The sequence below is a fragment of the Thalassophryne amazonica genome, chromosome 3, assembly GCF_902500255.1.
Source record: "Thalassophryne amazonica chromosome 3, fThaAma1.1, whole genome shotgun sequence".
Classification (NCBI taxonomy): domain Eukaryota; kingdom Metazoa; phylum Chordata; class Actinopteri; order Batrachoidiformes; family Batrachoididae; genus Thalassophryne; species Thalassophryne amazonica.
The window spans coordinates 44,922,366-44,948,809 of record NC_047105.1 but is presented as its reverse complement, the minus strand read 5'-3'; the positions used below and the strand labels follow the sequence as shown (position 1 = coordinate 44,948,809).

Sequence of the window (26,444 nt, the reverse complement as noted above, 5' to 3'; positions counted from 1 at the left end):
TGCTTGAACCCTCGTGCGCATGCGTGAGTTTTTCCACGCCTGTCGGTGACGTCATTCGCCTGTGAGCACTCCTTGTGGGAGGAGTCGTCCAGCCCCTCATCGGAATTCTTTTGTCTGAGAAGTTGCTGAGAGACTGGCGCTTTGTTTGATCAAAATTTTTTCTAAACCTGTGAGGCACATCGAAGTGGACACGGTTCGAAAAATTAAGCTGGTTTTCGGTGAAAATTTTAACGGTTGATGAGAGATTTTGAGGTGATACTGTCGCTTTAAGGACTTCCCACGGTGCGAGACGTCGTGCAGCGCTCCCAGGCGCCGTCATCAGCCTGTTCAAGCTGAAAACCTCCACATTTCAGGCTCTATTGATCCAGGACATTGTGAGAGAACAGAGAAGCTTCAGAAGAAGTCGGTTTCAGCATTTTATCCGGATATTCCACTGTTAGAGATTTTTTTAATGAAAGACATGCGGGCGGATTGCAGCGTCGGCTCGCAGCCGCAGGAAAAACACCTCCGTTGGAAGCCTTAAGGACAAGTTGGAACATGTCCAGCTGTTAAACAATTTCTCATATACTCACTCCACTGAAAGCCATCAAAAGCCGCCTGGATTTTACAAATGGTTATCAACACGGAGGTGTTTTTCCTGTGCCGCCGCACCGCGTCGGCTGCGTCCTGACGCGCGGACCCGTCCGCACGTCTTTCATTAAAAAAATCTCCTTTAACAGTGGAATATCCAGATAAAAAGCTGAAACCGACTTCTTCTTAAACTTCTCTGTTCTCTCATGATGTCCTGGATCAATAGAGCCTGAAATGTGGAGGTTTTCAGCTTGAAACAGGCTGACGACGGCACCTGAGAGCGCTGCGCGACGTCTCGCACCGTGGGAAGTCCTTAAAGCAACAGTATCACCTCAAAATCTCTCATCAGCCGTTAAAATTTTCACCGAAAACCAGCTTAATTTTTTGAAACGTGTCCACTTCGATGTGTCTCACAGGTTTAGAAAAAAGTTTGATCAAACAAAGCGCCAGTCTGTCAGCAACTTCTCAGACAAAGGAATTCCGACGAGGGGCTGGACGACTCCTCCCACAAGGAGTGCTCACAGGCGAATGATGTCACCGACAGGCGTGGAAAAACTCACGCATGCGCACGAGGGTTCAAGCATGTCTGACGTAAAAACATATGAATGAAATCCATATAGTTTTTGAAAAAAATAAAAAGGATCTATACTTTATTGACAGACCTCGTATAGCGCCAAAACACAACAAACAGTCGCCCCAAGGCGCTTTATATTGTAAGGCAAAAGCCATACAGTAATTACAGAAAAACCCCAACGGTCAAAACGAGCAAGCACTTGGCGACAGTGGGAAGGAAAACTCCCTTTTAACACGAAGAAACCTCCAGCAGAACCAGGCTCAGGGAGGGGCAGTCTTCTGCTGGGACTGATTGGAGCTGAGGGAGAGAACCAGGAAAACCTGACTGAGGAACATAAATATAGTAGCCACAGTGTATGTAAAGACATCTTTAGCAGCTGTTAGAGGAATTGAACACACACACACACACACGCACACACACACACTGCTGAACTCCTAAGTGGCTCCAGCTCTGCTCACAAGTGTGTCAGTGGCTCTACCCCGTGGGCCACAGTGAAAAGAAAGACCTGTCTAATATTAAGTAAAATATAAAACCACACAGATCTATTTAGATGTCATATTAAACAAATAATGTTTTCCATTTGCACAATGTGCCTTGTTGGTATGTTCCATTTTCAACATGTGCAAATAGTTTTACCATTACACTCATAAACATTCCTTATTTGTATATTGTTTTTTTCATTTTTTCAACAAGATGGCATACTCCGTGTGTCTGTATGTATAGAGTGCTGTCTATGTAGGAACTTTTGAACCCGAAGACTCACTTTGTTTGATGAGGTGGCATCTTGGGAGGATGTTGGAGATGCAGCTGGGTTGGAATGAGCTACCAGCAATATCCTACTGCAGTGACTGAGCTGGCATTAATGTGATCCCTGACTCACAAACTCACATCTTCATCTCATTACTGTCTTTTTACTATCCCGTCGTTATGAACACCAAACTATGGTTGTTAAGCTCCAACATTTTTGTCACTGCATGTTTTGTCAAGCTGGTGTTGTGCTTTTTGTCTTGTCTTCTTAGTATGGTCATAGCAGATGTTCACTCTGCTGAGTCTGGTCTGCTTAAGTTCTCTTCCTATATTCAAAAAATGCTGAGGGAGTTTTTCCTTATGACTTTAAGCAAATACATCATCATTGCTTGGGGAAAGTCTAGATCTTAATTGTATACGGCACTTGGAGATGATGCATTATGATTTGGCGCTTTATAAATAAACTGAAAACTCAAAAAAGGTTGGAAAATACTACACTAATCAAACTATCAAGCCCTCTTGTATTTATCTTATAAGTGATCACTTCTTTTCAACTATCCTGCTAAGCATACATTAACAGTAAATAACATGACACACCTTATAGAACATTCTGTCGGCAAAACGCAACAATTCCCCAAAGAGGTTGAGCCAGCAGTGGAGGAAGGCAAAGAAAGACAAGAGGAGAATCATTATACCTGAGAAATAGACAAAGAGAAAGTCTTATAACATGGCACTCGTGTTTTCACATCAGCACTTACTCATGATGGCATTCACCTACAGTGAAGAACAGGTAAGCCCCAAAATAGGCTGTGAGGTTATTTGGTGTCTGTGCTTTTGTCTGGATTCTAGAGCATGAAGCAGATTACTTAATCACACAAGGCTATTTACAGCTGGGTAGATTGAGACAATGCAGATAAAATGTCTTATCCAAGGACACAGACAGACACCACAAGTGGGAATCAATGCCAAGTCTACATATTGGTAGCCCATCTCCTTATCCCACTGAGCTTCACCTATAATAACTAGGCCTTTAAAACATTACAATGTTTCATGATCTTGACTGGAAAACATGATCACATTCATAACCTTATTGTGGACTTTAAAATGTTAGACGTCATGGTCCTATTGTAAATAACATAAAATATTAGCCAGTGCAGACTCAGAGTTGACATGAGTCTCCTAGAAGAAGTGATGATACATAGGTTTGTGTGTGTGCGCGCGCTGCTTTGACGGGCACCTGGTACCTGGTAATACTGAGTGGAACACGGCAAGAACAAATGTCTGTTTGTTTACAAACAGGTTGAAAGTGGCGTGTTTGAAGACGGGCACACAAAGGCGCATTAGGACGACGTTGGTATACAACAAGGAGCCAATACTCTACAAGGTGAAGATGAAAAACAATAAAATGACAACATGAAATTCAACAAATTAATAAGATGGAAACTGAAAACAGCTTACTTGTGCTTTGTCTTACCATGATAGTAGTATCAGCAACATATTTCCATCTAATGTGAGTATTCCTGCAAAGAAGATATATGATGTCACTGTGTGGTCCGAGGAAGGAGTTCAAGTACCTCGGGGTCTTGTTCACGAGTGAGGGGACAATGGAGCGTGAGATTGGCTGGAGAATCGGTGCAGCAGGGGCAGTATTGCATTCGCACTAGCGTACTGTTGTGATGAAAAGGGAGCTGAACCAAAAGGTGAAGCTCTCGATCTACTGGTCAATCTTCATTCCTACTCTCACCTATGGTCATGAGGGTTGGGTCATGACCGAAAGAACTAGATCGGGGGTATAAGCAGCCGAAATGGGCTTCTGTAGGAGGGTGGCTGGTGTCTCCCTTAGAGATAGGGTGAGACGTTCGGTCATCTGTGGGGAACTCGGAGTAGAGTCGCTGCTCCTTTGCATTGAAAGGAGCCAGCTGAGGTGGCTCGTGGGCGCCTCCCTAGGGAGGTGTTCCAGGTACATCCATCTGGGAGGAAACCCTGAGGAAGACCCAGGACTAGGTGGAGAGATTATATCTCCACACTGGCCTGAGAACACCTTGGGATCTCCCAGTCAGCAGTGGTCAATGTGGCCCAGGAAAGGGAAGTCTGGGGTCCCCTGCTGGAGCTGTTGTCCCCGCGACCAGAACCCGGAAAAGCAGTTGAAAATGAGTGAGTGAGTGAGTGATGAGTGAGTGTGACCTTTAAGTGTTTTAGTGATTTTTTTTTCCTTTGGATTATTAATTAGTTAAAACCCAGGGCAGAATTTGGGCCAAGTTTATAGGTAAATAGAAAATACAAGTTTTTTTTTTCCTTAATTAAGTGTGCAAAATTATCACTCGAGAACAAATTAAAATGAAATTTTTTTTCAGGTAGAGTTTTCAGAAATTACGATACACAAATTTATTAAAATTTCTCCCTTCATTTCACATTTTTCTTAAATAAAGTGTACAAAATCATCACTCCACAACAAATTTTATAAAACAAGTAGAATTTCAAGTAGAATGCAAGAAATGCAATACAAAAATAAAACAAAAGTTCTGCCTTTCAGTGCACTTATTTTCTGACTGCAGCAGTACATACAGGAGAGAAATTGAAACTAAAGTATTGATCTCATTACACTGGTATCGATCAGTATCAATACAAATGTTGGTATCAATTTTTTCGATATTTGGATCGATCCACCCGCCGCTACTAGACACCACCGATAATGTGACACTTTTTCACAGTGAATTTGTCCTCATATATTTTCACTAATTATGTTGCATAAAAACTGAAAGATAAGGAAACAAATAATTGGTCGGGGCCCAATAACAGTCTTACCTTGGGTACGATTCCCTGAAGAGGAGAGTTGGACAGAAGAGGAAGTAAAGATAGCTGGACAGTGATGGGAACCTGGGAGGTTCTCCTTAGAAGAGAAACATCCAACAATTCAACATCAGCAACAACCGTACTTGTGTGGTCCAGTTATGCATATTAAAATCTGACATCATTTTTAAACTTTTTCACTAACTAACCAATAAAAGTGTATTTTTAATCATTTTAAACCTAGAGGCCTACTGATCTCCCAACATCTGACCCCATGCGAGTCACTGTAGGGTATTGATGTGCGTGCACTCATTGTTAGGTTTAACCTCAACATGAATCATGTGGTAGTAACCTGCTGTGTTCTAGTCCCCCCCAGAGTTTGGAACTGTCACTGTGAGTAATAATGCAGCCTGAAAAGTAACACACCAGGCACGGTTAAAGCTCAGTACCTTGCTTTGGTGTGCTCTTCATAATAACAGGAGCAGTTTCTCTTATGAAGGAGTAACTCTTCATCAGGAATCGGATCTGAAAGATATTAATTTGAGTTATAATTTGCTAAGACATGTTGCACTGCTTACAATAGCTGTTCCATTGTGACTCTTTAATAAATGACTTTACTGAAAATATAAATACCTTCCACACAGTCTTCCATCTTTTCTTATGTTGCATTTTTACACAAATGATTCGAATGAGTATCAACACTCTAAATGTATTATGTCGAAGTTGGCAAGTAGACAATTTGTTCTTATGATCAATCACAAACAATTACTTTTGAAAGACTATAAGACAAGTATGCATACCCTTTAATATAAAACATCTAAGTAATCCTTAGTCATATTAGATTACAGATTAGATTAGATAGAACTTTATTAAACCCTTTGGAAAACTCCCTCAGGGAAATTAAGGTTCCAGCAGCATTGTATAGCAGCACACAGGGTAAGAAGCACACAGAGTCGAAAGTGAAAGTAAAAAAGAAAAAACAGTTTGCAACATAAAAACCACACATACTGATCAATACTGGTTTACTGGCTACTACTGTTCCTCTCATTCCTGACCTCTGTCTTCCTGTTTTTTGTTTTTTCTTTCTTTTTTCCCATTTATTTATTTATTTATTAGATATGTCTGAGGGTACAAGATGCAAAATACATGATGTAATAACATTTCAAAGTCAGTGAATATCTCTCAGAGGTCTTTTAATTAAATCACTATAATGTATAGTAATTTTGTTGAGAGTAGACCCACAATCAGACTAGTAAGGAAAGCTTACAACAGCACAATAACAACTCTAAAAGAGTTACAAGTTTTTATGGATACAATTAGAGAAAATGGTCTTAGGCCAACTTTTGTTTGTTGTTTCCTGGTGAAGTGGCAGAAATAAGGATTTCAAAAAAAGTGAAACCCGGTTAAATTTATGTTCCAGTCTCCCAGTGCCTTCTGGGAAACTGCACCTGAAATTTCATGTCTTCTTTTTTTAACCAAGTCCTTCTTTGTACCGTTTTATCAAAGAACAGACATAAATAACCTGATGTTTCTCCAGTCACAGCCAGGAAGCTTGTAACTACTTTGGAGTTTACTGGAGGCTTGAAAGCTTTCTTCACTCGTCTGTTTCATTTACTGTCACTCTGCTCTTGAAGTAAGCCTGCTCCATACAAAATTAAAATGCAGTACCACACTGTTTCGATTTATTGCTGAATTATTTAAATTAACTCCATGAGATATTCAGTGACTTGGACATGCTTTTGTATCCATCCACTAACCTTTCTGGAGAAATATTAAAGGGTGTGCATACTGACATTTGTTACACTGAGTTTCTACTTGGAAGCCTTTATCTTTTATATAACCTTTACAAAGTATTTGTTTTTTTATTGTTCACAAGAGGGAACTTGGACATAGTGCAGTTATTGAAAAGTGACACAGTGTGGAATCACTTGACATTTAAGTGATATTGCACTTTGGCAGGTTTACTTCTGTTTATACTGTATGCATTATTTCTCTTTTTATTTTAGAATAAACCAGGAGGAAGTCCAAGAAGGTGAAATATACATTATAGAGCAAGCCGAATATATTGTTGGAGAACTGTTTTTTTTTTTGGAATAATTTTAGTGGTTTAAGTATGTATCATCAGTTTACACAGATTTAGGAAGCACATCATACTTTGTGTAATTTTATGAATGCAACAGGTATTTCCAGTATACCCACATGTAGAACATATGGGCCCCGTTACACTCAGATGAAGTCCATGAAGCTCACACAGGTGTCCTGAAGATTATGATAAATGCAGCAGGGATGTGATCAGAATAGAAAAAATGTGCCATTTTCAAGTCCATACATGATCCTGATTATGTCCCTATCTTGTTCTCACAGTGCCTGACACATTCCCACTAATTTCTTTTTACATGCATGATCATGAACCTCCATCCATCCATCCATCCATCCATTTTCTTCCGCTTTATCCGGAGTCGGGTCGCGGGGGCAGCAGCTCAAGCAAAGCCGCCCAGACCTCCCGATCCACACACACCTCCCCCAGCTCCTCCGGGTGAACCCCAAGGCGTTCCCAAGCCAGTCGAGAGACGTAGTCCCTCCAGTGTGTCCTGGGTCTTCCCCGGGGCCTCCTCCCAATGGGACGTGCCCGGAACACCTCTCCAGCAAGGCGTCCAGGGGGCATCCGGAAAAGATGCCCGAGCCACCTCAACTGACTCCTTTCGATGTGGAGGAGCAGCAGCTCAACTCCGAGCTCCTCCCGAGTGACCAAGCTCCTCACCCTATCTCTAAGGGAGCGCCCAGCCACCCTGCAGAGGAAACCCATCTCGGCTGCTTGTACTCGCGATCTCGTTCTTTCAGTCATGAGCCAAATCTCATGACCATAGGTGAGGATCGGAACGTAGATCGATCGGTAAATTGAGAGCTTTGCCCCCCTACTCAGCTCTCTCTTCACCACGACGGTCCGATACAGCGACCGCATCACTGCAGACGCTGCACCGATCCGTCTATCGATCTCACGCTCCATCCGTCCCTCACTCGTGAACAAGACCCCGAGATACTTAAACTCCTCCACTTGAGGCAAGGACACTCCACCGACCTGAAGAGGGCAAAGCACCTTTTTCCAGTCGAGAACCATGGCCTCGGATTTGGAGGTGCTGATTCTCATCCCGGACGCTTCACACTCGGCTGCAAACCGCCCCAGTGCACGCTGAAGGTCCTGATTTGACGAAGCCAACAGAACCACATCGTCCGCAAACAGCAGAGATGAGATTCTGTGGTTCCCAAACCAGACCCCCTCTACACCCTGGCTGCGCCTAGAAATTCTGTCCATAAAAATAATGAACAGAACCAGTTCTGATCATGAACCTACCACGTACAATTTCTTCTTACAGTGGTCTTACTACTAGCAAACACATAGCACATGCGCGTACCACATTGTTACTACAACCATCTTGTCCTTATCAATGCTGCTTAATTTACTGCACTTTTTCATTAATTCTGCAAGTTTTCTTGTGTCCACCTGAACAATAAATTACAGTCAGAAAACAGCTCTATTTAAACACATACTTAGATATGCTCCATACATACATGCAGACAGGCCTTTGTGCACATACTTTTAAATGAACGTAGATTTATACAAAGATGTGGGGGAGGATGTTAGTTTTTGTTTTGTTTTTTGCTGTGTTTCAGAACCATGGACAGTGACCAGTACATTTCATTAACAAAGCTGTCTACAAACAGCTGCTGGCAGAGGCTGCCAGCACCCCACTTGTACTACATTAGTGAAGTCCCTACTGCTAGGATAAATTACGTGGTTAATACATCAGTGCAGTCGGTACTTTCATTATGCAATTTTTTAAACTGTGTTTTGATTTGACCACATCCTTGCATTGCTTTTGTTTTTGTTTTTGAACATATCCAAATTTTGACCATATCCTCCATGTCTGTGAAGAACACACCATGCCCTTCACAGTTTCTACCACATTCCAAATACATTGTACAGGTTTTTATTGCATCCTCCCAGTTTTGTGCAGATGTGTGGAAATGTGGCAGAGTGTGACAGGGTGTATGCAAGGTCTGATGAGGATCAGGACTTCCTTGCCAAAAATAAAAAATAAAAAAATAAACAAATTTCACTCCACTGAATTAAGTAATCTTAGATCCAAGACAACTTTGGAAACCTAGTTTCATATTATGGCACCTTATCAAGGTACTGAACCATCATGTTTAACTGAAGAGTTCAGATGCAAAACCCTATAAATCCAAAATCACTAAATTTTTAATTGAGGCTGACATGGGTGCACAAAATATTAAATAATTTGAACATGCCATTTTCAGTTTATTTGTAAAAAGCTGTGCATTTTTCTTTAAATTCCCATTTTAAACTGCATTTTTCTCCATTTAACAAAGAACTTTTTTACATCCAAACAGTTTTAGGGTTTTACATCCAAACAGTTCAATTATTTATGCTGAGATCTGTTTTCTCTTTGGTAGCTCTGAAGCTGAAACGCCTCCATCTCAGCCAGATGAACAGAACATGTTGATAAAACATCATGATAAAATAAAGAACTGACTTTATTTGCATTGCTAAGAGAGATTGTAGGCTATTATGATATGCTATATTAAACAGAGTTCTATAGATATTATATTATATAATACACTGTTTCAAACATTATTTCATCATTTCCATATAAACTTGACAGAAATGGCAGCTATCTTTCATGATTCCAGTTTTCCTAGTGCTGCATTTTTATTTTTTATTTTTCACAGTAACCTACCAATTAATGTGTTATTTCTACATTTACTCCTTTGATGATAAATCAGGAGGAAAAGAACCACATCATAATTTTGTAAATTTCATAACTGCAACAATTTCCCCATAATACACAAAAAGTTCTATCAATTTCCTCTCAAGTTAACTACATCAGGTTTACAAAAACACCAAAAGCACAAATGCAGAATCTGCTGAGGACCAGGACTGGGTTTCTGAAAAATGGCAGCAAAATAATGTTAAATCAGAAAATTGGTCTCCTTTAATAAAAAGTGCACTGATGTGTAGAACCATGACATCTGCTTTTTCTCTCCAGGCCTTCCAGCTCTCCAGTTGGAAGGCCTCCATCTCCACCTGAGCAACAGTTATCACAGTCACCCTGACAGTCAAATCAAAGACTGCTTTTCTTATTTGCACTGCTAACACAGCGTGTACGTTATTTAAAACAGTGGGATCAAAAACACTTGAAACACTTTTCAAACTGGCTTTCTGAGCATTTTGTCCTTGAGATGTACTTGATGGGGTTAAAAAAAAAATAAGATTAGCATATTGACTGTTTAATTCCTGTGGCAAGGTCATGTTGCATTAAGAAAACATTCAGTCATACTACCTAAAAACAGCTGCTGAAATGGCAAGCGCTCTATGTGCGCTGAATTAATTAGGCCAACAGAAGTTATATTTCTATTTTAAAAGCTGTAAACTGTAGTGATAAATGTTTTAGGTGTGACTATATCAAACTGCCTGATGGTTGTCTTGAAGGTTCCAGTAATTATCACCTGCCTGCTCGAACAAAGAATAAAGCAGGTGATGTAACTGAGAACAGCGTGTGTACATCCGTACAGCCATCCATCTGAACGTTTGCAGTGCATCCGGAAAGTATTCACAGCACTTCACTTTTTCCACATTTATGTTACAGAATGATTCGAAATTGGAGTAAATTCATTTTCCCCCTCAAAATTCTATTCACAACATCCCCATAATGACAACATGAAAAAGGTTTTTTTGAAATGTTTGCAAATTTATTAAAAATAAAACACTAAGAAATCACATGTACATAAGTATTCACACCCTCAATACTTTTGTTGCAATTACAGCCTCAACTCTTCTTGAATATGATGCCACAAGCTTGGTGCACCTATCTTTGGGCAGTTTTGCCCATTCCTCTTTGCAGCACCCCTCAAGCTCCATCAGGTTGGATGGGGAGTGTCACTGCCCAGCCATTCTCAGATCTCTCCAGAGATGTTCAGTCGGATTCAGGTCTGCACTCTGGCTGGACCACTCAAGGACATTTAGAGTTGTCCTGAAGCCACTCCTTTGATATCTTGGCTGTGTGCTTAGGGTCATTGTCCTGCTGAAAGATGAACTGTCACCCTATTCTGAGGTCAAGAGTGCTCTGGAGCAGGTTTTCATCCAGGATGTCTCTGTACATTGCTGCATTCATCTTTCCCTCAATCCTGACTAGTCTCCCAGTTCCTGCCGCTGAAAAACATCCCACAGCATGATGCTGCCACCATCATGCTTCACTGTAGGGATGGTGCCTGGTTCCCTCCAAATATGGCGCCTGGCATTCACACCAAAGTGTTCAAGCTTTGTCTCATCAGACCAGAGAATTTTGTTTCTGAGAGTCCTTCAGGTACCCTTTGGCAAACTCCAGGTGGGCTGCCATGTGCCTTTTAATAAGGAGTGGCTTCTGTCTGGACACTCTACCATATAGGCCTGATTGGTGGATTGCTGCAGAGATGGTTGTCCTTTTGGAAGGTTCTCCTCTCTCCATAGAGGAATGCTGCAGCTCTGACAGAGTGACCATCAGGTTCTTGGTCACATCCCAGGCTCAAGCCCTTCTTCCCTGATTGCTCAGTTTAGACAGTGGCCAGCTCTAGGAAGAGTCCTGGTGGATCTGAACTTCTTCCATTTATGGATGATGGAGGCCACTGTGCTCATTCGGACCTTCAAACCAGCAGAAATGTCTCTGTACCCTTCCCAAGATTTGTGTCTCGAGACAATCCTGTCTCAGAGGTCTAGAGACAATTACTTTGACTTCATGCTTGCTTTGTGCTCTGACATGCACTGTCAATTGTGGGACCTTATATGTAGACAGGTATGTGTCTTTCCAAATCATGTCCAATCAACTGAATTTACCCCAGGTGGACTCCAACTAAGCTGTAGAAACATCTCAAGGATGATCATTGGAAACAGGATGCACCTGAGTTCAATTTTGAGCTTAATGGCAAAGGCTGTGAGTACTTATGTACATGTGACTGGGCTTAAATACACACACACATATCTATCTATCTATCTATCTAGATAGATAGATAGATAGATAGATAGATAGATAGATAGATAGATAGATAGATAGAAATTTACACAAAACAAACATCTAACACCGCTCGTTTGGCACTTAGAAAATGTGTGGCCATTCGCACTATCATCACAAAAACAGTCAGCAGACAATCATTGTCGAGCTGGATGTGAAATTTGTCAAAGTGCCCCACGAGTGTGGAGTTGCAAAAAGCCACACACATGTGGTGCATGTGTCTCGCACATGTGCTGTGATCAGCTGACAGGCTCCTCCCCGTGCTGTGTGCGATCAGACCTGGCTATCCACGCCCCATGTGATCAGATCTGTACATACATATAGGCTTTTTATGCAAGTGTGCCCCCCCACTCCCCCAACACATCTGGCATGCCAGGGGGCAACACAAGCACACATGTGCAAGACACATGCACTACATGTGCGTGGCTTTTTGCAACTCCACAGTTGTGGAGTGCTCAAATAGTTGCGCTGGTGTGCACAAATAGTTGTTGCAACAGGTGTACGAAGCGTTGGAAGCAGCTACGATTTTACACGTATTATATATGATTCCTGCTTCATGCGCACTTCATGCTCAGTTCGAACAAATTCGCACTATGTGTGAAGGGGCCCTTACATCACAGAAACCACCACCAGGACAGTTATATAAATAATTACGGCAATACCTACATATGCAGTTACATAAAAAATAACGAAAATAAAAATTGCGTGTTTGGAAGGTCATGAACTTACAACATTCTTCCATGAGGCACGTGTCTCTGCCTGCTGTCCTCATGTGGAAATATATAAAACATCTTTCGCCCTTTGCACACAGCACACCTCCTTCATGTCCTTGTTGATTTCAGGCATTGAACCACGGGGTTCTGTATTGCGTCCCCTTTTATGTATTATTTATGTCAACCCAGTGATATTCACTAATTATACAGCTGGTTTTTATTTTGTTTTCCTCCACATCAGCGGCACAATGTGGTGCAGCTCATCCCAGCTGCTCGCACTGTGTTCCTGCTTGCACGACACCGTCACGTGCACGATACCATTGTGTGCATGACTCCGTTGCACCGGGATCGTGCAGCTTGATGTTTTCGTGATTCGCTCATACGAGCTATTCCGCCATGAGTCGCCCAGATTTGTACTTAATCGTACTATGTGTGAAGGGGCCATTACATAGGGGTTGTTCACAATGCACATACACTCTGCTTGCAAACACAGGGACGCTCATTAGCACTGACCGTCACTCATCACACTACTATGAAACTGAACTGAGAACAATTAAAACATTTTTTTTTTTTTATGAATTAAAAATAATGCAATACTATATTAATTCTTCTTTCTATAATATTTTATTTTAGTTTTCTTCCTTCTTGGGTTTGCAGGCTAGCAGTACCAAGACAGGGTTAGGTCAGGCTAGGTCAGGCATGCACAACTCTTATAGGGAATCATAGGTACCAATCTGATTGGTATAATTTCTTAAACCAAAACACACCAATGATAAAGTGTGTTGATTGGACTGCTTTGTGCCCTGTGGAATTGAACATGCCCCAGGTGCACTTGCATCATGCACTATAGATCGTCACCATGTGGCCTTTGAGCAAGAGCATAGAATCTAACATAGAATCTAACACAAAACAAGCTTTTGGTTCTAAGTTTTGGTTCACAACCACTCACCTGTTCCACTATAACAATAAAGCGTGAGGCTGGGGGCATCTGGTTGTGCACGACCACAAAGACAGGGAACACTCCCAGCACACAGGCATGCATGGCAGCCAGGACGAGGCTCGCACCCAGAGACAACAACACCTTAGATTGGAAACTGTGGTAGAACGTCCCCCAGAAGCGCAGGAGATAGTAGGGAACAACCAGAGTGTAGACAAACATCCCCAGCCAGGCACAGGCGACCATCCCCAGTTTTCCAAAAGCATAGAACAACAGGTCAAGCTCCAAAACCAATCTGAAATTCAACAACACAACAAAACTAAAAATAATAGTCAAAAATAAATAAACATAATGCTCATTTTAAATTGTCAAGAAGGTTATTTTAATATGCAAATTAAAAAAAATTACTCAGGAAAAATAAAGAAAAAACATTGATTTTAGGCATTACTTTACAAATATATTATATATTTATACTCTTCAAATATATTTGTATAACTCTAGCAATAATCCAGATTACTGCACTGCAAAAACTGATATCTAATAAAGTAAAAAAAAAAAAGACTTGTTTAAATAAAATATGACTTAATGTTTGTGTAAATAGACAAATAATTTTGTCAAGCATTTTTTACATAAGAAAAAAAATGTCTCATTTTGGGAAAATGTATTTCACTTTTTCTTAACTTTTTCCAGCTAATATCAAGCTGTATTTATCCAGTAAGAAGGAAAGGCAATGGATTTCAAACAATCCAAGCCAAGGAACAAGATTGTTTTCCTTATTTTAAGACAGAGGCTAATGTTAAAATAAAATTTCTGTCTCGTTTTAAGGCACATTTTTATTATTCAGTGCCTAGACATTGTAAATTTTTCTTACCTGACTGGCAGATTTTTATTTATTTATTTTTTTTGCTTAATACAAGACCGTTTGGCTAGATTTTGGATTATTTGTCTTATTTTGAGAGGGACAGTTTTTGCAGTGTGATGACTATATGCTGAAAACACAGCTGGCATAAAGTACAAAACATACAAAAAAACAAAACAAAATCAAATATCTGGTGCAGACAGTTTTCCAATCACTTCTCCTGTCATTATTCCTCTGTGGTCAGCAAAAGATAACACACAAACAACTTTGCATCAGATCAATTTTTGATTGTTTGTTTAATGTTTAACTCCACCATCTGACAACAATAAAATTGTATTAATTTTATTTACTTTTTCCATAATAAAATTTGAAGATGTCTGAGGGTGAATGTGTTGATTAGTTTTCACTTTGCAGACAGCGGCAGTGCCACTGGCACAGATTCCCCTGAGAAATGAGAATTAATCACACGACCCTGCATCTGCAAACATCTTACAAATCATTACACGGCTGCCTGAAGCTACAACACCAACTCTCTGTTTCTTGCCATGATGAGCAGAGAGGGACGAAAGGAAATATGGGGTGGGGGGTGATGGAGATAATTGCGTTTCTGTAAATCTTTTGGTTTGGGGTTATAGAGTATCCATCATGTCAGTGGCACATCCGTAGGTCTGTATATACTCAGACACTTGAGTTTTATGATATAAATACAGTGCAGCAAAAAAGTATTTAGTCAGTCCCTGACTGTGCAAGTTCTCCAACTTAGAGATGAGAGAGGTCTGTGATTTTTATCATAGGTAGATGAGAAAAAAAAATCCAGGAAGTCACACTGTAGGATTTTTTAAAAATTTATTTGTAAATTATGGTGGAAAATAAGTATTTGGTCAATAATAAAAGTTCAACTCAATATTTTGTAATATAATCTTTGTTGGCAATGACAGAGGTCAAACGTTTCCTGTAAGTCTTCACCAGGTTTGCACACACTGTAGCTGGTATTTTGGCCCATTCCTCTATACAGATCTCCTCTAGAGCAGTGATGTTTTGGGGCTGTCGCTGGGCAACATGGACTTTTAGCTTCCTCAACAAATTTTCTATGGGGTTGAGGTCTGGAGACTGGCTAGGCCACTCCAGGACCTTGAAATGCTTTTTACACAGCCACTCCTTTGTTGTCCGAGCGGTGTGTTTGGGATCATTGTCATGCTGGAAAACCCAGCCACGTTGCATCTTCAATGCTCTCACTGATGGAAGGAGGTTTTGGCTTAAAATCTCACGGTACATGGCCACATTCATTCTTCCCTTAACACGGACCAGTCATCCTGTCCCCTTTGCAGAAAACAGCCCCAAAGCATGATGTTTCCACCCCCATGCTTCACAGTAGGTATGGTGTTCTTGGAATGCAACTCAGCATTCTTCTTCGTCCAAACACGACGAGTTGAGTTTTAACCAAAATGTTCTATTTTGGTTCCATCTGACCACATGATATTCTCCCAGTCATCTTCTGTATCATCCATATGCTCTTTGGCAAACTTCAGACGGGCCTGGACACATACTGGCTTAAGCAGGGGGACACACCTGGCACTGCAGGATTTGAGTCCATCTCTGCGTAGTGTGTAGCCTTTGTTACTTTAGTCCCAGCTCTCTGCAGGTCATTCATCAGGTCCCTCCGTGTAGTTCTGGGATTTTTGTTCACCGTTCTCATGATCATTTTGACCCCACGGGATGACATCTTGCGTGGAGCCCCAGATCGAGGGAGATTATCAATAGTTGATTTATTCACACCAACCTGCTTGACTATTGTAGATTCACTCTTCCCAGCCTGGTGCAGGTCTATAATTTTCTTCCTGGTGTCCTTCAACAGCTCTTTGGACTTGGCCATGGTTGAGTTTCGAGTCTGAGTGTTTGAGGCTGTGGACAGGTGTCTTTTATACAGATGAGTTCCAACAGATGCCATTAATACAGGTAACAGGTGGAGGACAGAAGAGATTCTTAAAGAAGAAGTTACAGGTCTGTGAGAGTCAGAAATCTTGCTTGTTTGTGGGTGACCAAATACTTATTTTCCACCATAATTTACAAATAAATTCTTTAAAAATCCTACAATGTGATTTTCTAGATTTGTTTTCTCATTTTGTCTCTCATAATTGAAGTGTACCTATGATGAAAATTACAGACCTCTCTCATCTTTCTAAGTAGGAGAACTGCAGGGACAATCAGGGACTGACTAAATACTTTTTACCCCACTGTACAACCCCAATTCCAATGAAGTTGGGACGTTGTGTAAAATGTAATTAAATACAGAATACAATGATTTGCAAATCCTCTTCATCCTATATTCAATTGAATACAGCACAAAGACAAGATATTTAATGTTCAAACTGATAAACTTTATTGTTTTTGTGCAAATATTTGCTCATTTTGAAATGGATGCCTACAACACGTTTCAAAAAAGCTGGGACAGTGGTATGTTTACCACTGTGTTACATCACCTTTCCTTCTAACAACACTCAATAAGCGTTTGGGAACTGAGGACACTAACTGTTGAAGCTTTGTAGGTGGAATTCTTTCCCATTCTTGCTTGATGTACAACTTCAGTTGTTCAACAGTCCGGTGTCTCCGTTGTTGTAGTTTGCGCTTCATAATGCGCCACACATTTTCAATGGGCGACTGCAGGCAGGCCAGTCTAGTACCCGCACTCTTTTACTATGAAGCAACGCCGTTGTAACACGTGCAGAATGTGGCTTGGCATTGTCTTGCTGAAATAAGCAGGGACGTCCCTGTAAAAGACGTTGCTTGGATGGCAGCATGTGTTGCTCCAAAACCTGGATGTACCTTTCAGCATTGATGGTGCCATCACAGATGTGTAAGTTGCCCATGCCATGGGCACTAACACACCCCCATACCATCACAGATGCTGGCTTTTGAACTTTTTGCTGGTAACATTCTGGATGGTTTTTTCCTCTTTTGTCCGGAGGACATGATGTCCATGATTTCCAAAAACAATTTGAAATGTGGCGTCATCAGACCACAGCACACTTTTCCACTTTGCAGCTGTCCATTTCAAATGAGCTCAGGCCCAGAGAAGGTGGCCGCGTTTCTGGATGTTGTTGATGTTTGGCTTTCACTTTGCATGGTAGAGTTTTAACTTGCACTTGTAGATGTAGCGATGAACTGTGTTAACTGACAATGGTTTTTTGAAGTGTTCCTGAACCCACGCGGTCAGATCCTTTACACAATGATGTCGGTTTTTAATGCAGTGCCGCCGGAGGGATCAAAGGTCACGGGCATTCAATGTTGGTTTTCGGCCTTGCCGCTTACAAGTATGTGTAGAAAGTTCTCCAGATTCTCTGAATCTTCTGATTATATTATGGACTATAGATGATGGAATCCCTAAATTTCTTGCAATTGAACATTGAGAAACATTGTTCTTAAACTGTTGGACTATTTTTTTCACACAGTTGTTCACAAAGTGGTGATCCTCCCCTCATCTTTGCTTGTGAATGACTGAGCCTTTTGGGGATGCTCCTTTAATACCCAATCATGACACTCACAGTTAGTGTCCTCAGTTCCCAAAGGCTAATTGAGTGTTGTTAGAAGGAAAGGTGATGTAACACAGTGGTAAACATACCACTGTCCCAACTTTTTTGAAATGTGTTGCAGGCATCCATTTCAAAATGAGCAAATATTTGCACAAAAAGTGCAAAACGTTTATCAGTTTTAACATTAAATATCTTGTCTTTGTGGTGTATTCAGTTGAATATAGGTTGAAGAGGATTTGCAAATCATTGTATTATGTTTTTATTTACATTTTACACAACGTCCCAACTTCATTGGAATTGGGGTTGTATTTTTTAAGCTGTCCATCACAGAGTGTCACAGATGGAAGCAAGTGTTGGACATGGAGCTGTCAGCAAGGGTAACTTTATCCAAACTGAGTAAAAAGGTATTGCACTTTCCTTGATTTGAGATTTACAGTTGTGGATACAAATTTATTAACAAAAAATACTCTAAACTCAATTTTCCACAACTACACATATTCTATTTTATTAAACCATATGTGATTTAAAGGGGAACTCTGGGATTTTACAACCTGGCCTATATTTTTAGACGTTGTGAAGGTCATTTCTTCACTTAGAGCAAAAACTATTAGAATACAAGTACTGTAATGGCATAGGAAAAGCTAAAAACACAGTAAACTGGTTCTTGTCCTCACTGAAGAAATGAAAATGTCATTAGAAGTGTGTGGTGGCATGCAGAGGATCCCTGCAGAGGTACACATACATGTGATGACCTCACAAAATGTAAATAAACTTTTTATTTTATTTTTGTGTGAAGCACCTTGAGGCAACTCTGTTGTGATTTGGCGCTATATAAAATAAATAAATTCAATTAAACGTCAGATGCTTACCTTAGCCTAGGCATGAATGATTACAAACAAACTGCCAATGAAGGGCAGTGTCATACAGAATGAGCCTTTCATCTCTGTTGATCTGTAATGTCTCAGCTGAGAGCAGCACCAGGGGAGGACTCAAAATTACACACACACATATATATACGAGGTCTGTTAGAAAAGTATCCGACCTCTTTTTTTTCTTCAAAAACCATATGGATTTGAATCACGTGTGATTGCATCAGCCAAGCTTGAACCTTCACGCGCATGCGTGAGTTTTTTCACGCCTGTCGGTTGCGTCATTTGCCTGTGAGCAGGCTTTGTGTGAGCAGTGGTCCACCCCTCTCGTCAGATTTTTATTGCGAATAAATGTCTGAACGATTTGGAGCTTTGCTGCATCAATTTTTTTCCAGAAACTGTGAGAGACCTCCAGGTGGACACCGTTCGGAAAATTAATATGGCTTTCAGGGATGATTTTATGGGGATTACACAGATTAAGGAGTGATCCAGACGGTTTAAAGACCGCCCACAACTGCCGAGAGTGCGCCGCGCTCCGAGCGCCGATCGACAGGCTCAAACCCCGCTGAAACAACCAGATCATTTCCAACGTGAAGGCTTTGTTGATCCGGGACGTCGTCTGACTTACACAAAAAGGCAGAAGGTGTGGATATCAGCACTTTTTCGGCACATTCCACTGTTAAAGGAGTTTTTTTTCATGGAAAGAAAAGCGGAGGGACGCGCCACGGAGCCGTTCATTACGTGGCACAAAACCACCTCCGTGTTGGTCTCACAGGACGGCTTTCAGGTGGATTTCAGACGGCTGTGGGTTGCTTTTCAGTCGTGTGATTATCCGAGAAATTGAGTATGAGCTGGACATGCCACAACATGTCCTGTGAGGCTTCATCATGGCATTGCTTTGCGCCATGCGGCTCCACCGCGACGCGCGGAACTCCTCCGCACGTTTGTCTCAATGTGCCGAAAAAGTGCTGATGTCCACATCTTTTCACAATTCCTGTGCTAGTCAAATGACATACCGGATCAAGACAGCGTCCAGTTTAGAAATGAACGGCACATTCCACTGTTACAGGAGTTTTTGTCATGGAAAGAGGAGCAGAATTCCGCGCATCGCGGTGGAGCCACATGGCGCAAAGCAACGCAGTAATGAAGCCTCACAGGACATATTGGGGCATGTCCAGCTCATGTTCAATTTCTCGGATAATCACACGCCTGAAAAGCAACCGACAGCCGTCTGAAATCCATCTGAAAGCCGTCCTGTGAGACCAACACGGAGGTGGATTTGTGCCGTGTAATGAACGGCTCCGTGGCGCATCCCTCCGCTTTTCGTTCCATGAAAAAAACTCCTGTAACAGTGGAATGTGCCGAAAAAGCGCTGATGTCCACATCTTCTGCCTTTTTGTGAAAGTCAGACGATGTGCCGGATCAACAAAGCCTTCACGTTGGAAATGATCTGGTTGTTTCAGCGGGGTGTCAGCCTGTCGATCGGCGCTCGGAGCGCAGCGCGCTCTCAGCAGTTGTGGGCGTCTTTAAACCGTCTGGATCACTCCTTAATCTGTGTAATCCCCATAAAATCGTCCCTGAAAGTCATATTAATTTTCCGAACGGTGTCCACCTGGAGGTCTCTCACAGTTTCTGGAAAAAAATTGATGCAGCAAAGCTCCAAATCGTTCAGACATTTATTCGCAATAAAAAACGACGAGAGGGGTGGACCACTGCTCACACAAAGCCTGCTCACAGGCGAATGACACAACCGAAAGGCATGAAAAAACTCACGCATGTGCACGAAGGTTCAAGCTTGGCTGATGCAATCACACGTGATTCAAATCCATATGGTTTTTAAAAAAAATAAAAAGGTTGGATACTTTTCTAACAGACCTCGTATATATATATATATATATATATATATATATATATATATATATATATATATATATATATATATATATATATATATATATATATATATATATATATATATAAAGCGGTCCAGGTATATATGCTGTAGTGCATACTGGGATTTCGCTCTTGACTGTTTGGGTGTCTTCTGTGCTACTGTGATCGATCGATCGATCTATCTATCTATCTATCTATCTATCTATCTATCTATCTATCTATCTATCTATCTATCTATCTATCTATCTATCTATCGATCTATCGATCTATCGATCTATCTATCTATCTATCTTTTCTCTCTCAGCATGTTTTACAATTCCTTGTTGAGCCTTTGCTTTATTATTTCATTGTTTTGTTCATGTTAGTATGGTCAAAGCAGATGGTCACCCCACTGAGTCCGGTCTGCTTGATGTTTCTTCCTGGAATAAAAAAAAAACACCCGAGGGATGTTTACCTTACCACTTATGACAGTGTATTTCCTCAGGGGCTGGGTAAAGTTTGCGTGTCGTGTCTTGGGGTGATTTATGTTACCATTTAGTCCTTCATAAGTAAACTGAACTGAATTGCATGTTTCACAAACCTGCCCTGCTCAATGTAGTTGACGAGTAGTGTGGTCATGTAGAAGATGATGAACACAGCTACAAACATGTGGTAGATGGACCTGGCATGGTTGATCTCAAACAGTTCACTGATACAAAGGGAAACACACAGATGTGATTAGAGTCTAACACTGTGTTGGTTTCTTAAATGTTCACTGAGAATTCACAGGACTCAACAAGTATGGAATATTTCTGTGAATATTTTTGTATCTGTGTCCTGTTATGCAGTTTTTCATACTTACTCCAACAGTGAAGGCCTGTCGACAAACACTTTGGTGCCTCCCACTCTGTGAGCACAAAATAAAGTATGGAGAAATCAAGTTTACTCCACTGCCTGAGAAGATAACTGTAGGCCTGTAAGCAGCCTGGCACAAAATGAAGTGGGTGCATCAGAAAAATTTGCTTCCTGTTTCTCATTCTCACCTGTGTCTGTGATTTGGTGTGTCTCCATTTATCACTGGCTTGACTTGACTGAAGTGCTGAGTGGTCTTGGCTAAAGCGTTATCTAGAAGTTGACTGTGTTGATCTTGGGCCTCCCCCAGGGTTTTCACCTTCACCTTCTACACAGTGGGGAAAAATATTTTCTCAAGTGCTGTAGTATTTATTTATTTCTCATCTGAGTTATGTCATCTTTACAAGCTTTTAAAATGTTGTTTTATACTTGTATTGTTGGCCCTTTTTGGTATTTCAAATCATCTAAAGGTCAGTGTCAAGGACCAAGTTGTGGACCCCTCACATTGAATCACAGAGATGAGAGATATTAAGCGCTCTGTCTTTCTTTGGGTACAGCACATGGATGAAGAATGTTCAAAGCAAAAGTTCGGTACACACTGAAGCAGATCTTTGGCAGCAGTCTTTCAAAGAACATAGCAGATGGATTATCAAAGTTGTTTGACTCCATAACATTATCCATCACCCAGTCCATGCAAGCACTGAGTAGAAGACAGAACAAACCCCTGATGAATACCAAAATTCCCTGGGAAGAAATGAAGAACGCTGTCTCCCCTTTGCACCTTTGCACAGCTTTCACAGGCTGAATTTAATGTCCACAAACTTACTGGGGATCCTGTGACTTACGGTGCATCCGGAAAGCATTCACAGCTCTTCACTTTATCCACATTTTGTTATGTTACAGCCTTATTCCAAAATGGATGAAATAATTTTTTCCCTCAAAATTCTACTCACAACACTCCATAATTAAAACATGAAAAAAAGTTGTTTTGAAATTTTTGCAAATTTATTAAAAATAAAAAACTAAGAATTCATATGTACATAAGTATTCACACCATTTGCTCAATACTTTGTTGATGTACCTTTGGCAGAGTTGTCCTGAAGCCACTCTGTTTGTTTGCTTAGGGTCATTGCCCTGTTGAAAGATAATTGTCACCCCAGTCTGAGGTCAAGAGCGCTCTTTCTCTCAATCCTGACTAGTCTCCCAGTTCCTGCCACTGAAAAACATCTCCACAGCATGATGCTTTCACCACCATGTTTCACTGCAGGGATGGTGCCTGGTTTCCTCCAAACATGATGTGTGGCATTCACACCATGGTCTCATCAGACCAGAGAATTTTGTTTCTCATGGTCTGAGAGTCCATCAGGTGCCATTTGGCAAACTCCAGGTGAGCTGCCATGTGCCTTTTATTAATGAGTGGCTTCTGTTTGGCCACTCTACCATACAGTCCTGATTGGTGGATTGCTGCAAAGATGGTTGTTCTTCTGGAAGGTTCTCCTCTCTGACGGAGTGACAATTGGGTCCTTGGTCACCTCCTTGACTAAGGCCCTTCTCCCCCGATCGCTCAGTTTAGATGGGTGGCCAGCTCTAGGAAGGGTCCTGGTGGATCTGATCTTCTTCCATTTATGGATGATGGAGGCCACTGTGCTCATTGGGACTTTCAAAACAGTAGAAATGTTTCTGTATCCTTACCAACATTTGTGTCTCGAGACAGTCCTGTCTCAGAGGTCTAGAGACATTTCGTTTGACTTCATGCTTGGTTTGTGCTCTGACATGCACTGTCAACTGTGGGACCTTATATGTAGACAGGTGTGTGTCTTTCCACATCATGTCCAATCAACTGATTTTACCCCAGGTGGACTCCAATTAAGCTGTAGAAACATCTCAAGGATGATCAGGGGAAACAGGATGCATTTGACCTGAATTTTGAGCTTGATGACAAAGGCAAAGAGTATTTATGTACATGTGATTTCTTAATTTTGGGGGAAAAATAATTTTATCTGTGTTGGAATAAGGCTGTAACATAAGAAAATATGGAAAAACTGAAGTGCTGTGAATACTTTCTGGAGGCACTGTACGTGCAGAATGGACACTTAACCACTTGGACACCACCCCTGCCCTATATTATATTATATTATATTATATTATCCATAGATTTTCTATACCCTCTTACTCCATTAAAGGTCACAGGGGGTTGCAGACTATCCCAGCAGTCATAGGGTGTAAGGCAGGGTACACCCTGGACAGGACATCATTCCATCACTGTGCCACATATAGAAAGACAAAAACATTCTCACCCGCACACACACCTACAGCCAATTTAAAGTTTCCTACTCACCTAACCTGCATGTTTTTGATTGGGGGGAGGAAGGTGGAGCACCCGAAGGAAACCCACATAAACACCCACTGAAAAAAGAACCAACTTAAAACATTGTTTCAATTGGTAACATCTAAATTAATTGTTTGAACTTAGGCTAATCAGTTAGACCAACTAACTTCATTTAGATGTTATCAATTAAAGCAATTCATTTAAGTTGGTTAAACTATTCAGTGCAGGGAGAACATGCAAACTCTACACAGAAAGGCCACAGGTGGGAATCGAACCCATGTCCTTCTCACTGTGAGGCTACAGTCTTTCAATTTCTGCAAATATTCTTACTATTGCACAAATAAAAAACATTGATTATTTGTGTACTTTTGACCCAACTGTAGCCTCAGTCTTCCTTATCTGATCATGTGAGCATACTGGTACTCTGACTTCAACCTTTGTTTATATTGTTTAGCAATAGCCTATGATGGCTCTCCTGTTTGGATAAAGCAATTTATAGGTAACTATCGTTCAAAACCCCTGACCTATATATTCCACATCCTGAATTTTTTTTTGCCACAGGCAACCTATCAACAAAATCCCACAGTCCCAGTTTAATTTCTCATTTTACGTACAAGGCATTGTTATAGTGACATTCATTATTTGTATAATATTCACTTTGTACTAATATAAAAGCATGCTGTCAGAAATTGGTCCCACCATTTACCTGTACATGGTTCAGCCACTGCTTCAGATCTTCTGCATGTGCACCACTGCGGTTGTCAGCTACAAACAAAAGCACAGAATTTGCGAAAATTGTAAAACAAATCTGTACCCACCATTGAGAGTATGATGCAATGTAGATGAAATAGCAAATTCAGTATATGGAAAAATTACGGGGGAAAAAATGGCATTCCCAGTCATTTTTAACATTCTCGCATCACTTGTACATACTGTTATGTATGAATTTTATTCATGTGCTTCATACATTTCAAAATAAACAGGTGGTTTGCTAAAGTGTGACTTTTTAAAGGTTTTTAATGTTTACCATAATGTGTTTTAGAGACATTATGTTTTAGTGGCCATACTCAACTCAATTCAACCTTTATTTTTAAAGCACATTTAAAATGACAGCAGTCGACCAAAGTGCTGTATTAAATTTTAATTAAAAAATGGGCATCAAGTTAACCCCAATCATCTCATCTCATCTTCAACCGCTTTTCCGGGTTCGGGTCGCGATGGCAACAGCTCCAGCAGGGGACTCCAGACTTCCCTTTCCCATGCCACATTGACCACCTCTGACTGGGGGATCCTGAGGCGTTCCCAGGCCAGTGTGGAGATATAATCTCTCCACCTAGTCCTGGGTCTTCCCTGGGGTCTCCTCCCAGGTGGACGTGCCTGGAACACCTCCCTTGGGAGGTGCCCAGGATGCATTCTTACCAGATGCCCGAACCACCTCAGCTGGCTCCTTTCAACGCGAAGGAGCAGCGACTCAGATTTAGGGGTGCTGATCCTCATCCCAGCCGCTTCACACTTGGTCCTTCTCCTTGGTTGCTCCAAACTCCTCCCACACCCGGTACCTTGCAACTGCCTCTGGAGTCCTCCAAGATAACATATCCCAGAAGGACTTGTTCTTCAGTCGGACGGCTTCCCTGACCATCGGTGTCCACCATGGTGTTTGAGGGTTGCCGCCCCTTGAGGCACCTAAAACCTTCAGGCCACAGCTCCCCACTGCAGCTTCAGCAATGGAAGCTTTGAACATTGCCCATTCTGGTTCAATGCCCCCAACCTCCACAGGGATGCTAGAGAAGCTCTGCCGGAGGTGTGAGTTGAAGATCTGTCGGACAGTGGGCTCCTGCAGACATTCCCAGTTCACCTGCACTATCTGTTTGGGCTTACCAGGTCTGTCCAAAGTCCTCCCTACCCTCTGATCCAACTCACCACCAGACGGTGATCAGTTGACAGCTCTACCCCTCTCTTCACCCGAGTGTCCAGAACATGTGGCCTCAAATCAGCACTCATCCAAGATTTTACCTCACTTAAACAATCCAGTAGTGGCTGCACTGGGTCATTGCCCAATGATCTTAGTGGCAGGTAAATCTGGGCATCATCGGCAAAGCAATGGAAGATATTTGGTATTTTTTAAAAGATACCATCGACAGGCAGCATGTACAAAAGGAAAAGAATAGGACCTAGAATGGAGCCTAGAATGGCCATACTGTGACTGCAGCTCTCATTGGGCGTCTTGGCATTTCTGTGCCACACTCTGTTAGGCTCAGTGTCTGACATGGTGTCCTCTGGACAGGCACAGAACAGTTCTGCTGGAATTCAACTGGCTGATGCTGTGGTTTTCCTGGGAAAAATGATGGAAAAAAACAATAAATAAATCAAAGAAATTGTAGCATCTGAATAATGCCTGATGAATAAAGCTTGTTGAAGAAGGATAGAACACCCTAAAAGTAAAAGGAAGGCCTTTGACCTCGCAACCTGGGTTCACATATGGCTCATTGTTTGAATCCTAATTAAAGCCATATCAGATCACACTGAGCAGAAATGTACTGCTGCTGTAGGCTCACTATGGATTGCAAGAGTGTAACGTGATTAACATGTGTTTTTCCACAGAATGTTGCAGTGGTGCTAGATCTGCTCTTTGTGATAATGATTTACATGCCAACCATTCTCAAAGTAACACACAAACGAAGGTAAGCCAACCACTGGCTGATTCGACGTGAGTTGCTCAATTACATATTGCTGAA

The 26,444-nt window shown here is 41.4% G+C and overlaps 1 protein-coding gene across 1 annotated transcript in view; it reads right to left on the bottom strand.

The window, feature by feature from the left end:
• Positions 1–26,033, bottom strand: part of soat2 (sterol O-acyltransferase 2) — a 43,453-nt gene extending 17,420 nt beyond the window's left edge. Inside the window, exons 1-11 of the mRNA XM_034166140.1 lie at positions 25,908–26,033; positions 24,416–24,474; positions 21,572–21,708; positions 21,391–21,435; positions 21,130–21,237; positions 13,411–13,693; positions 5,131–5,206; positions 4,697–4,781; positions 3,366–3,411; positions 3,136–3,268; positions 2,489–2,586 (exon numbers count right to left, since the gene is read on the bottom strand). Coding sequence (XP_034022031.1) covers positions 2,489–2,586; positions 3,136–3,268; positions 3,366–3,411; positions 4,697–4,781; positions 5,131–5,206; positions 13,411–13,693; positions 21,130–21,237; positions 21,391–21,435; positions 21,572–21,708; positions 24,416–24,474; positions 25,908–25,977 — 1,140 coding nt within the window. The 5' untranslated portion in view covers positions 25,978–26,033. The remainder of the gene's footprint in view (positions 1–2,488; positions 2,587–3,135; positions 3,269–3,365; positions 3,412–4,696; positions 4,782–5,130; positions 5,207–13,410; positions 13,694–21,129; positions 21,238–21,390; positions 21,436–21,571; positions 21,709–24,415; positions 24,475–25,907) is intronic.
• Positions 26,034–26,444: the final 411 nt, after the last annotated feature.